Source organism: Poecilia formosa, unplaced genomic scaffold (genome assembly GCF_000485575.1).
Source record: "Poecilia formosa unplaced genomic scaffold, Poecilia_formosa-5.1.2 Scaffold253, whole genome shotgun sequence".
Taxonomy (NCBI): Eukaryota; Metazoa; Chordata; class Actinopteri; order Cyprinodontiformes; family Poeciliidae; genus Poecilia; species Poecilia formosa.
Genome location: NW_006800192.1, coordinates 118675 through 131836, shown reverse-complemented (window position 1 = coordinate 131836; position 13162 = coordinate 118675). Strand labels below are relative to the sequence as shown.

The 13162-nt window shown below is 41.3% G+C and overlaps 2 protein-coding genes and 1 long non-coding RNA gene across 4 annotated transcripts; 1 reads left to right on the top strand and 2 right to left on the bottom strand.

The window, feature by feature from the left end:
- Positions 1 to 4571, top strand: LOC107838426 (uncharacterized). Its single transcript, XR_001664485.1, has 2 exons — positions 1 to 2729; positions 2769 to 4571. It is a non-coding gene; the product is annotated as an uncharacterized LOC107838426 (long non-coding RNA).
- On the bottom strand, positions 3829 to 7015 carry snx10b (sorting nexin 10b). Its single transcript, XM_007569962.2, has 5 exons — positions 6033 to 7015; positions 5851 to 5951; positions 5651 to 5752; positions 5264 to 5473; positions 3829 to 5084 (listed from the first exon to the last, which is right to left on the bottom strand). Exons 1-5 carry the CDS (start codon positions 6123 to 6125, stop codon positions 4955 to 4957), a joined length of 636 nt encoding a protein of 211 aa, XP_007570024.1. The 5' UTR covers positions 6126 to 7015; the 3' UTR covers positions 3829 to 4954.
- Positions 7016 to 8229: 1214 nt separating this feature from the next.
- On the bottom strand, positions 8230 to 12713 carry cbx3b (chromobox homolog 3b). Of its 2 annotated transcripts, none has more exons than XM_007569961.2 (5): positions 12428 to 12713; positions 11941 to 12081; positions 11692 to 11848; positions 10958 to 11109; positions 8230 to 8361 (listed from the first exon to the last, which is right to left on the bottom strand). In XM_007569961.2, exons 2-5 carry the CDS (start codon positions 12078 to 12080, stop codon positions 8241 to 8243), a joined length of 570 nt encoding a protein of 189 aa, XP_007570023.1. In that variant the 5' UTR covers position 12081; positions 12428 to 12713; the 3' UTR covers positions 8230 to 8240. The 2 variants fall into 2 exon arrangements, with proteins under 2 accessions (XP_007570023.1, XP_007570022.1); XM_007569960.2 differs by having other exon boundaries at positions 12413 to 12710.
- Positions 12714 to 13162: the final 449 nt, after the last annotated feature.

Genomic DNA, 13162 nt, shown 5'->3' with positions numbered 1-13162 from the left:
ACACATGCTGGCAGCAAAGCTTGGGAGCCCCCGGAGATGGTGCCCTCAACACCTCCACTTCACTCCTTTGTTCCTTCAGCTCCTCTGTCGTCCTCACAGTGCCATCGCTGGCACTGTCTCCATTCCCTGTCTGACCAGAGGGCTCCCCTTCTACGCATTGTTCATCTCTAACAAGACAGGAGTCCAGAGGGACCTGATCCTGTGACGTGCAGAGGGTGACGTTCCCCAGAGCCAAGACACAAATTCATGCACTGATGAGGAGGGAGTATATATGTATATGTGTGTGTGTGTCAGTTTTATTTGGTTTGTTTTTTGATTTGCTGCATATATGATGAAATCAAATCAGTGTGGGTGTTGTGAAATGTGGATAATTACTTTAATGTCTTACTCTTATGCTCCAAAATCAGACCGACTTCAATCAATTACCATTAGAGATCACGTGATTACTTATAGATTCCAGCTAAACTGCAAAGAACAATTGGAAAAAAATAAATAAAAATCCATCTTCGGATGTGAAAAGCTGATGCAAAGATGTGCAGCAAGAAGGAAGTTAGACAAAGTGTTGACTTAGATGGAATGAATGCAGCATGTTTAAGATTTTATTTGCAAAATAAAATCCCAAAACATGCCATTTTTCATTCACTTAACAACTGCAAGACTCCGTGTGTCGTTCTATCTCAAGTGGTAATACTGTGACGAAATGTGACAAAGTTTGCAGAGTGCGAAACAATCCTGCAAGGCAACTTATATGAAAACATGTTTTAGCACAGAATAGATGAAGATGCAGTATAACACAGACATGTTTCTTTTCTCAACACATGACCCAGCCGCCTCATCTATCTACTTTAAAGTACCAATTTGAAAGGAAATGTCTTTCCATACTATATTGTATCAGTAAATTACAAACTGTAATCTCAGTCTTTTCCCTTAGGCTCAGAGATGCTCCTTTAATGCTGATCTGCTCCATCTGAAGGAGATGAGAAGCTGCTGCTCTCCTTGGTTTAGTGATCACACTCCTTCCAAATGATTGCTACAGCCGCAGCGCACAGAAGATGATGGCGCAGGGAGGGAGACCGGCAGCTATTGCTGCGCAAAACTGAGGGAACCAGTATGGCTGCTAGGTTTGATGAATGACTGATGTCATTTTATGTCAACTCATTTCCATCTGCGCCATCTCAGAGACAAAGAACAAAAAAAAAAAAAGAAATGCTGTAAAAGAAGCTTTTTTTAATCTTTTTAAAATGTATTTTATTTTCTGTATTAAGGTAGCACTGGCTCTTAAGCATACATTTTACTGACAGAGTTACAAACTGGAGATTTCATATTGGTATGAAATGAAATATCTTGTGTATTTCTGTGCTTTTTTTTTCAGTGGTTGCAGTGCCTTATAATATGTCTCACTGTCCCATTATCATACAAATACTCCTGGTAGATTGTTGTTAAATTATCTCTTTAGGTCCCATTGCCTCTATGTTGCCGGTGCAGCTCAGTTTTGTCTAGTATCGACTCATCTGGGTTCCGCAGAATTGCAGTCAAAGAGATTTAATATCTTAAATTGTGCTGAGCTGCTATTGCTACTAATGGATTCTGTATAATGCAGCACTTAAAATGCATGAGCAGCCGCTGATTTATCTGTAATTTGCCTCCACTGGAGCATATCTGCCTCAGTACACCCGTTGGTTTTTCAGCTCCCTACAGAAAACTTTATTGGGATTTTATGTTGTTACATCTCTGACTCTCTCCAACATAAAGATGGACTTTTATTTGTTGTCTGTAGAAAGATAATACAGCGAGGGAGGACGACGCAGATTTGAGATGAGATTAGTTAGATGCAGAAACACATGATGTTGTGGTGTGAGGCAGAGACGTCTCTCAGAGAAGGCTCGCCGCTCTGTCCAGTCTTTCTCTATTTACTGTTAAGTTATAGTCATTAATTTTGCACTAAAATAAAAACAAAGCATTTGTTGCTTTTACAGAACACATTTTCTGACAATTTTACTGAATCACTATGTTTTCAAATCTCTTGAACCTCTTCAGAGGTTCACACAAAGTGCATTGCGTCGCTGTTTGTACAGCAGCGGACCAAACTGTTTTTAGTAGTTACTGGTTTTACTGCAGAAGAGCTTTGCTGACATATTACGGTAGCCTGAAGTTAATGGCCGGCACACTAGAGTCACGGATCATTAAAATTAGATTCAATATTCCCCTTCAGGCTGAACGAAACCCAACAGTTTCAATCCTGAAATGCTTAAACATTTCAATTCAAGCGTCTGTAGAGAAACTGGCTGCTAAATTTTAACCAAAAAATATTCTTGATCTTAGTTAATTCTTTATTTCACAAGGAGAGGAGGGGGGGGGGCAAATATATTTCCACATCCATTTAAAATCTATCTCCGAGGAGAAGAGTATGCAGATATGAGGGTCAGTAGGGCGCAGCGGTTACAAGGGTTGAAATCCTGGCTGGTCCCTCTCAGATCGCATGGTGTAATATTGCATTTGTGTGTTTTTTCCAGATACATGACTTCCTCTCTGAACCCAGAAACATGGCAGCTAGGCGAATTGGCCAATAAACATTTACCTGAATTCCTTGAATCCTTGAATCTTTGAATTTACCTGAGGTGTTTGTGTCTGGGAGAAAGTCTCCGACTCCAACCACGGCTCTGCTCGGATTGGGAACGTGGAGAGAAGTGACGGATGGGACCTTTCAAGATGCGTGTACAGTGTTGTATGTTTTCTCTGAAGTCACTGATGATGGGTTGTTAGAGGAGGTTAAAATACGTTGGATCTTAAAACAAGAGTTGGCTAAAAAACACCAGTGATGGATGTTCAAATTTAAACGGGGGGAACTTCACTTATTGCAACATCTTGAAAAGAACATGTAGAGTACAGTTGTTTTTTTCACTTCTGCTAAATTGGAGAATGATGGAATTGGAATAACGAATCAGTGTTTCACTTAACCTTTTTGTTAAGATTCCCAGTAGAAGGTCTAATAGTTTAGTTTCTATATGAAACTATTTATATTTTAGTTTTAGAAACAATAAGCTCAACAGCTAACCTCTTTATATATAATCAGATAAAAGAACTGTCTTCAGCACACACTCAAACATTGGTCTGATTTTTTTTTTTTTAACAATGTGTACTGTATAGTAACATATGCGCACATATATGAAGAGATATCTTTAGAAAAGAAAGGCCACCTGCACCTCTTCTTCCTAACACAAGTCAGTTCTGAATTTATAATGAACTCAGCTGCTGCACAGAGAAGCAGCTAATCTATGGCCTAACCCTGACTCTTACTCCAACCTAACCATTACCAGAACATACCTAATACTAAACCTAACCTAAAAGCCCCAAAACAATACTTCTTCTAATGGGAATCAAGCTTTGAGCCACACAGTACATATGTTAGGAAAATAGTCCTTACAGTGCATCACATACAAGGAAACTCACAGTAGCAGAAGCAGCTGCAAGGAACGGCCTCAAACTAACACAGACAGATTAAAGGAGCGGCCTGTCAGCACAGCTGGCATTTGCTCAGCAGAGAGCCATGTTTCCTGTCTTACTGGTGGCCTTCTCAGACAGGAGTGAGTCCAGTGGGAGTCCAGAGGACCTCCTGGCCGGCACACACCTGACAAGTGGGGGTGTGTGTGTGCTGAAACTCTGCTGAGACCTTATTAAACATGTCATCCTGCTAAGCACTGCAGCGGCCACCAGATGACAAGCTTCCCACACTCGAGACCCGTACAGTGACATCAGGCTATGACTGCTTGACATATTATCCTGCTATTGGGACGTTTTCATGGTACGAATGAGCAAACTCCGTCGTGCTTCTGTCAAAGTTAATTTATAAAGCTACAAGGCACAGTTAAAACACGTTTCCGAGAGAGAGATAAATGTACAAACTGTGACAACACTGCCACCCGCAGGCGCAACATTATTACACGTGTTTCTACCATGCACACAGCATATCATCATAATGCAACAAAATGTTATGGATAATTTTACACAAGCATTCATGCCCCCGAATAAACTTTTTCCACACATTTTTGTCACTTTCGGCCACAAAGTTAAGTAATCTAGTTGACACATAGCAGTAAAATAATTTGTTTCATAAATAGGAATCTGAAAAGTGAGCTTTGCACATGAACAAGTTGATACTTTTACCCATTTTTCTTCCCAAAACAGCTAAGTAAAGTCAAGTTGGATGGAGAGTATTTACGGACATTGTTTTTCAAATTCTGCAGCAGATTCTCAATTATTTTTTAGGTTAGTACTTTGACAGGGCCATTTTGCCACATGAACATGCTGTGGGTATACGGTATGCTTAGGGTTGTTGTCCTGCTAGTCTCAAGCCTCTAACAGTTTTTCATCCAGTATTGCTGTGAATTTAGTGCCATTCATCTCTCCATTCAACTCTGACCATGTTTCACGATGGGGATGTTGTGTTTGTTGTTATATCCAGTGTTTGTTTGTTCTTTTTTTTTCCCACCATGCATTTTGTTTTGTATGTGGTTTTATGACCTCATCCTGCTGTGAACAATAATCTAGGGGTATCAGGGGAAACATGGCTGAATACAAGCGCACACTTCTCTCACCTCACATTTCTATTTGCAAAAAATGTTAAGAACCAGTGTGAGTTTTTGTTGGTCTGCATCATAACAATGGTTACGTCTGACGTCATACTTTAAGACTCTGTGAAAAAAAAAAAAAAAAAAAAAAGTTGTAGTGGTGTGAATACTTTTTCAAGCACATAAATGGAGGCTGAAATTAAAATAACTACTGATTTTGTGAAACCAGCTTTTCAATTAGGACAATGTAAATTACACAAAAGTGAAAATGGTTGCAGGGAAAGGAAACAAGTTGCTTTCCGTAAGGTCATTACACATCCAGAAAGACGGACATGAATCAAGTAAACAGACTCGAGCTTTCACTTTCATTCAGTCGTTTCCAGTTTTCATACAGAACCATTCGAGCAGCTGAGCATCTCCTCTGGGCAGGTTCCCCTCCGATCAAGGATGGCTGCACTCCTCGACTTGTTTAATGTCAACTCCTTTGTCTTGTGCCTTGGATCTCTGCTCTCTGAGCTGCAAAAACACAACAAACAGCAACGTTTATCACAGGTTACTCAGGTGCCGTGCCCTAGCTTGTTTGGCATCTGTTGTTGCCAAACAAGTTTGTGCTGATGTGTCGCTGGTTCTTGTAAGAGCAGTGTTTCCGTCTGGACTTTCCTGACGAGACAGCGGAAAATTCAATGTTACGTTACCTATCTGAGTCAGAGTCACAGGACACGCCGAGGTCCTTCTGCAGGTCCTCTTCTGAGTGAAATCTCCTCAGGCCGCAGTTCTGCACAGCCTGGGCCACGGTGAAGCTGGTCTTTCCGGCAACGCAGGCCTCCATTTTGGAAATGCTCAGCTGGGACTGAAGGAAAAGGTGCAGGCAGCTGTCGGATAACACCAGATTGCTCTGGAGGATTCTGAGAAATGAGGGAAATAAACAAATAAGGATCTGCCGTGTGTGGCGTAGCGTGCCGCCTGGGGATGTGAAAACGTCCTGTGGTCTGGAGGCTGGTGAAAACCAGTGCGCACCAGTTGGGTTGAGCGAAGCGATGTCTCCAAGTTATAAATGCACTGCTGTGTGAGGTCGTTCTTACTTTTCCAAAAACTTCTCGAGTCCTTTCATCCGATCCGCAACCTGCTGGGCGTTGTTCAGACTGAAGAAGGGGTTTTTGGGTGGAAGCTCTGGTAGCTTTAAGCTACAAAAACACGCAGGAGAAAGGAGAACCATTTAGGACGTCAAGTTTAATAGAAACCTTTGTCTTCCTGAGATTTATCAAATGACATATTTGCTCACAGTAGGAGAGAATTTTCCTGGAGTTTCTGTCTGAGCCACACAAACTCACTGAATCTCCTCCTCACTCTTGAAGTCTTCTTGTTGAAGAACACACTGTTGGTCTGAAAACAGGACACAGCAGCAGCACAGTTAGAACAAGGAAACAACATGAGTGAAGCCATCTTCTCTCCGCTTGTACTTACGTGTAAACAAATCTCATAGTCCATGTAGGCATGCCAGAAGTCATTCTTTTGTATCCGCGGGTCTCGCACCCAGACACTGATAACCTGCTGCATGGAGACGGCAGGAGAGATCCTGAGCTGAACTGAGTGAACCGTGTTGTGAAACAAAGAGGAAGGGTTTTATGAGTAGACAGAGGAAGTGTAATGACAAGCCCAACAAAAAAGAGGAGGAGAGGAAATTCCCATGTATTCCAAGTCCTGTTTTGCCTTTTCTGTCTGCTCATTGGCCCTGGATCGAGTGTGTAGCTTTTTTTTTTTTAATCAAATCACGTTTCAAAGAAAATCAACCAGATTCCCAGTACTTTCAGTTTCTTCTCATAATCCGAAATACAGACAGAGCTCAAAGTCAGTAAGCTTATCCCTGACTTGATAGTGCCGTGCACAGCATTGTGCTTGTGCCTTTATTTCCACTTTTACTGCCGAGGAGCAAAGGTTTCCAAATATAGTCACGAGACAAACAGAAGCCTTTCCCCGAACTGTCAAGTAAAATCTGTAAAACAGTCCCGTATCTACAGCCTCTTTTGGGGATTTCCAAAAGCGGTCGTTTGACCTTTCCACATTTTATCACGCAACAACCACAAAATTTAGTGTATTTTAATGGGATTTTATGTATCAGAATAACAATAAGAAGTGCTTTATTGTAGCAATAGAAACCTTGGCTGCACCATTCCAACACATAAATATGATTTTGATCCAAGTAAGAGGCAATTCAACCCTTAGTTTCTAACAGGTTTCCTTCCAGGTCAGCCCTCTGCTTTACTGACCAGCTCCATCTGCTGACATGCAGGATTCTGCTCCTCCTATGTTTCACTTTGTGGATGGTGTGCTCAGTCATGTGTTAGTACAAAGCATTGTACATGTAGGCCAAAAAGATCGATTTTGGTCTCAAATCCTCGCGTTTGGGTCCCCAACATAGCTCGAGAAAACCTGCATAGAGGCCCAGATTAGTAGAGTGTTTGAACAAAGGCTCCACATCAACCGAGCAGTAAACCTGACGCTGTTGCGATTAAAGGCGTTTCAATAAGTGACAGAGTTATAAAAGGTTTTGTTTATTTGCAGACTTCACAGATTAAGGTCAACAGTTACAGCAGAAGGTGTGTTTAAGGTTCAGCTGGGTGTCCCATAACAGTCATGGGAGATATGTAAAGTCACATCAGTGCCATCAGAACAGTTATCTACTACAAACAGCCGAGTCATTCCAGCAGCGACTCAGTCTCTTAACTAAAGTGCTACATTTAGTAACAAGTGTTCACAGGGTAAATACTAGAAGGAATCAAACTCAACGTATTCAGAAACTTACTTCTACCAGGACGTCACTTTAGATGAAAGAACCAAATGAGTGTAGTTGTTAAATGCAGTAGTTTCTTCACTGCTGCCCCTTCTCCCACATGTTGCTGCGCACTTCCGATCAGCTGGCAAAAAGAATGCTACCACACCTAAACGTCGTAAAATTTTAACCAAATCAAGAGAACGTAGCCTGTAACACACAGGCTGCAGATCGCTGAATCGGAAAATATCCAACATTTGTTTTAGCATTTTAAAATAAACTTGAAAGAGTCACACAGACAAAATGACTTTTTTTGTTAATTCACACCACAAGTATAAAAAAAAAAAAGAAAAACAGAAAAAAAAAAACACCACCAAGGTTAGTCTTTATCTCTACACATGTGGAAATGTGCACTGACCTGCAGTTAGCTCACTCTGCTAACATTAAACTTCAAGGTACCTAATGCTTTAATACAGAAAAAACAAAAACAAACGGTATCTAAAAACAAAGCACAACCACAGTGACCGAGTCTGCTACATAATCACAGAAAAGGAATGCAGCAATAGTTTAGTCGAAATTAAAATAAAAATCAGCTGTTCTGAACTAAAGTTAGCTTTAGTCTCCATTCTGGTGTCCTAAGAGGTAAAGTAACCTCAGTGAGCACCGCAGAGCTGGCAGTGCTTTAAACCCTCATCCCCCGCTGAGAATCTCGCAGCTGCCAGTGTAGGAAGCTCCACCTGCAGCGGGACGTGATTTCATGCCGCGTGCCTTTAATGTCAGCTGATGGAGGACACTCGATGGAGGAGAAACTAATCTTTAGGTGGAAGTGCAGCTGCTTATCCACAGTCCTCGGCACACATTTTATTTTTTATATATATATATATATATATATATATATATATTTACTGCTCGCCCTCTCCACAGTGCCAGGTCAGCTTCTGCTCGTAGAAGTCAATGACCACCTGGGGACATCTGGCACTTGCTTCGCGAGCCGACATCAAGGCGACCTCATCGGAGTTCTTCCTGTGAGGGCAAACGCAGGGCAGAGAAAATGCTTATACAGCCGTCTGCTTCAACAAGCAATCCATGCAGTCAAGCTTTTTTTTTGTTGTTGTTGGCATTGGTGTTCTTATATATACATTTCTTTAAAGAAGGAGGTTGGTGTTTTAGACTTCTTTGAATATTTTGGTAATATTTTGTGAAGCAAAGACCCAATATATAAAATTACCATAAAAAAACAACAACAAAGCCTCAACAAAAAACAGTCTACTGGATTAAAGTAAGACATTTTTCAACATGTTGTTGAGAAAGATTGTTTTCCTTTCTTTTCTTTTCTTTTTTAACTGCATTTCTCAACACAGAAAAGTTAATGATTTTTCAAAGTCCACATATTTACTGTACTTCTAAAATTAACTTAGCTATCAGTAAGGAACTTTGGACTGTACTAATAGTGAGCTTGGTGACGCAAGTCAAGAACAAAAACCTCTTGAGCTAAGTCAGAGGTACTTTTTCTACTATGTATTAGCTTTATTATTAAGTGATTTGTTTAATTACTGAAATCTTAAAGAGGCCCACAAATATGCCCTTTAAAAGATCTCTGGTGACATCTGTAAATAGTTCTGCACAAACACTCCCTCCTCAGTTTGACTGCACTGGAAAGATGTGATGAACCTCAAAGAAATGAAGTGTCAAGCTGGTTGAAATGGAAATATTTGAAGGATTTTAGAGTCTGTCTTTACTGCTAATGGTGCTTTAACCACATTTTTTTTAAAGAAATCTAAACCCTAATGTGGAAAACATTTGAATAGATGTTTGGACATGTGTTAGCATTTGAACTCCCTCCCCCTCCCCCCCCGTACCCCTGGCTGTTGAGTGTTTTAAAACTAATCCCAATCTTGCAAATCGTTTTGTGGGTTGGGTAAAGCAAAAATGTTTTCTGTCCTCATGGGCAGACGTGAGAAGAAATCTGTGAAAATCAGTAAATCTCTCCGACCCAAACAGTTGGTGTTAGAGTGCCATCAACTGGGTCACATTTGTCCAAATACACCTACCGTGATACACATTTGCATTTCACCTGCACTTAAAGTCCAAAGCTGGTCTTACTCACAGCCAGCAGGAATAAATAGGAATAGGAATAGCCAGCATAAATTCACTGAAGGAATAGATTGTGATGTTTACGATCAGGATTTCAACAATCAGCTCATACTGGCAGATGGACTGCAGGCAGAGCGACAAGAGTGAAAGAAGTTGGACTTTCCAGCAGTTTTTTTTCTCAGTTTTACTTGCTTGTCGTACTTTTTGCTCATTAAATCTTACCATTTCGTCTAAGGCTGAACACTGCCGGCCTCAAAAAGGGGAACGAACATGAGGAAGTAATGATGACGTGTAACCGACTGTACAGTCACACATTATAGGAAGTCAACTGTGTGGAACAGTCGAGTAAAATAAAAACAACAAATCCCATCTGCTGTGGTCAGAAGTACTTTCCAAGGTTTTGAAGTGATTCCAGCTACAAGACACTAAAGCCTCTTTCACAGCCGATTAAGACCAGTATGCTGCCTCCACTGACATCCACAATTCGCTGGATTGCGGCAAAAACAACAACAACAAAAAAAACGACATTGTGTATGATTGAAGTGTGACTCCACTGTGCCTTCAGTTCTAATAATTGTTCCCACCCCTTGCTTTCTTAGCCATCCCACCACAGTGCCACAAGTATCACATCTGCAGTCCAAAGTATTTGATTTTAACTGAGCTAAAGCAGATTTAAATATCGTAGTGTCGGGCGATAAGGCTGAAAAACACATCATCATAAAAGTTGATTTGGATAATTATTGATTTGTTTTTTCTTTTAAATATCTGAAATACTGCCAAACTGAAGACATCACCTTTCCTGCTTTAACCAGAATTTCCTCTCGAGCTGCTGCATTCATTTCTCCCTTTCACTCCACACCGTTTTATAAAAATACTTGTAAGCAGTTGAGAGCAATGGTGGCGAAACCTGAATCTGCTGCAGAGCGAGTTACTCAACAAGTTGTTGCTAGATAAACAATGAGTGAGATAGCTGATGCCATCCACTTCGCCTAGCTGGGCTGTGAGAGGCTGAGCAGCTAAAGCCTTTCCTCTGCCAACATCCGCCAGATTACTGGCAGGTCCAGACTGGAGTTCACTGAAATGAACAGATGTATTTTCTATTGATCTCGTTTCTACTGCAAAATATATTGCCCAGCCATAAAATATAGTATTGCAGCAGCTTCTTGATGAATGGCGTTTTAGACCTCTGTTATTAACCCTATTACCGGCTATTTGCACACATTTCCCCTCCTTTGCTTCCCTCCACATTTTTACATGTAATGCCTGGTGCTCTTTGACAGCTTGACTAGCACATTTCACATTTCCATTGCAACCAAAACAATAATAATAATAATAATAATAATAATAATAATAATAATAATAATAATAATAATAATAATAATAATATAATAATAAATCATAATTTCCCTCATGTCGTTTCTATGTGCTTGTAATTTTCCCACCAGCCTCAAAGTCTGTTCTGCACTATAAAATGTCAGAAAATAAAAACACTTTTGACATTGTAAAGAGGAAGCGGAGAAGTTACCATTTGACTAAGAACATGAGCTCTCCCTTTCGGTCTGTGGAGCCGATGATGCATTCAGGTTCGAGGTAAGTGCTGAGGTCAGTGGGGGCGTCGGATTCCTCATCATCTGGCTTTAGGACGCCGCTATTCTGCTCCTGAGGCGTCACATGGGACTACAGCGGGAATAACAAAGACAAAGATGTCTTTGTTAGAGAAAGCGATGAGTGATGAACCGGTCTGCCAATGAAATGGGTGAAATAAGTTTCCTTGTACACTCTGCCATTAAGCCCAGAGGACAAATTGATACATAGATTGCGAAATGGATGGATGGGTGACATTTGGACAATGGCATTTGGGACTGATCTTTCTATACTCGTATTTTCTCATTTCAAACTAGGATTTCTTTTATTATTTTTACATAAAATTGTATAATTTTCCGGAATACTCATGTTATAAATCATATCTTTTTTGTTCTTGTACACAAGCCAGTTATAAAAAAAATCTGACCCACTTTCGCTTTCTGTCTGTTCCAAAACCAACCACCTTCACACGTGTTTTAGTTCTGCAGCAGCAGGAACAATATCTGCCAGACTGGTCGGCTGATCAAATCCTTCTTCCTCAATTGTCTTCAAATTTAAACAGTGCTTAAAATATAAAATACTGAAGCAGTGCTGGTTTTTTTTTTGTTTTTTTTTTTCCTTACTCACATTAAGGAACTTAACATGGAAAGGATGACTGCCACGCTTTTAACTCACGATTTCCGTCTCCTGCTTTGCCATTTCTTCTTTGGGAATGAACTCCTGCTCGCTTTGCTCCTCTTCAACCTCCCTGGATAGATGGGCGTCTCTCAGAAACTCCTCAATGAGCCCGGGACAGTCCAAGTTGTCCTCAGGCTCCCACGTGTTTTCTGCACTGTTGGTGACACGCAGGAGGAGGGAGTGTGTTTCACGATCATGTGAACAAACACAGACACTCACTGACAGGTTCTGCAGGGTCTCACTCACTCGGTGAAGCCTTTCCACTTCAGGAAGTACTCCACTCTGCCATTAAAGATTCTCCGCCGAATTATTTTCTCCACCACAAACTCTTGGACTTCTGTAGTCTCCTCAGTCTTCCTCTGTTTGGCAGTCTGCTTCTTTCTCATCCTGCACAATTTAGGAAATTATGTTTGTGTGTGTGTGTGTATATATATATATATATACGTAGTTTCTTATCAACGCAACAGATCCTTCGATATTTGCATAAAAACATGGCAGAGATCAGTATGCGGTGTCCTTCTGACAAAGATTATTTAAGCGCGCCGCCGCTCCACCTGCTGTTTCAGTACTCTTACTTCACTTCGACACACAACATGTCAGCGTCCACATATTCACGCCGATACTTTATGTATGAGTCTGTTTCTCAGACAGCAGGCTGAATGAGTGAAGCAGAGACAGTGTGACGGACCACCCAACACAATGAGGAACACGAACGTACGCTCTCGGTGTTTACTTATTCTCTGCGGACTGTCTTCCGCGGTGCTGCTTGGCTTGCTTCTGCTTCTGCCTCTGCTTTGTGCGAGTCGCAGCGAGCTGCACGCAAACAGCGCCGTCGACGCCGCTTCGCGCGCAAACGGGTCGGCTTGCTCTTTTTTATGCGCTCGACAACAACTTTTTCATGAATGAGTTACAATTAAAGATGGCCGTTGATGCTCAGAGGAAGTGGTTGCCAAGGGAAAAGGTCATGCCAGGGAAACCGGGAGGAGACGACGGGGACGCGCACACCGCCGACCAATCGGAGAGCAGTCCGCTTCTCCTGCTCGTGCGTCCCCGTCCGCCGGAGCGGAACTGCCCTGCCACCCAGGGGTGTCAGTTGGGTACCGCAAGGGGCAGTTTTCTGACCAATAGATCTCCACACGTACATACACATGCATACATAGACATAAATGTGTCTATGTACAATGTTATACATAAATACTTATTTTTGCTTGTTGTTGTTGTTTTTTTTTAAGATTGTCGTTCGCTGGAGAAAGGCACCAGCACCCCTCCCGACCCCACCAGGGACAAAGGTGTACAGAAAACGGATGAATGGATGGATGGATGGATGGATGGATGGATGGATTGTCGCAGGTGTTTATTTGAAATTAAAGTGGGCTAAAATAAGACCAGGTCAAACAATGCACAAAATATCCAAATACAGTAAATAATGAATAAAAACTGAGGTAAAACAAAATACTGAAGTTATATT

Bases quoted from the DNA above. Each gene is read 5' to 3' on its own strand.
- cbx3b (XM_007569961.2), bottom strand. From the start codon at position 12,080: ATGAGAAAGAAGCAGACTGCCAAACAGAGGAAGACTGAGGAGACTACA. The intron at 11,849-11,940 runs GTGAGTGAGACC...TGTCACCAACAG, and splicing joins AAGTGGAAAGGCTTCACCGA to TGCAGAAAACACGTGGGAGC. The intron at 11,110-11,691 runs GTGAGTTAAAAG...TTCCCGCTGTAG, and splicing joins CAAAGCAGGAGACGGAAATC to TCCCATGTGACGCCTCAGGA.
- snx10b (XM_007569962.2), bottom strand. From the start codon at position 6,125: ATGCAGCAGGTTATCAGTGTCTGGGTGCGAGACCCGCGGATACAAAAG. The intron at 5,753-5,850 runs GTGAGCAAATAT...GTGTTTTTGTAG, and splicing joins CAGGAAAATTCTCTCCTACT to CTTAAAGCTACCAGAGCTTC. The intron at 5,085-5,263 runs GTAACGTAACAT...GTGTTTTTGCAG, and splicing joins TGTGACTCTGACTCAGATAG to CTCAGAGAGCAGAGATCCAA.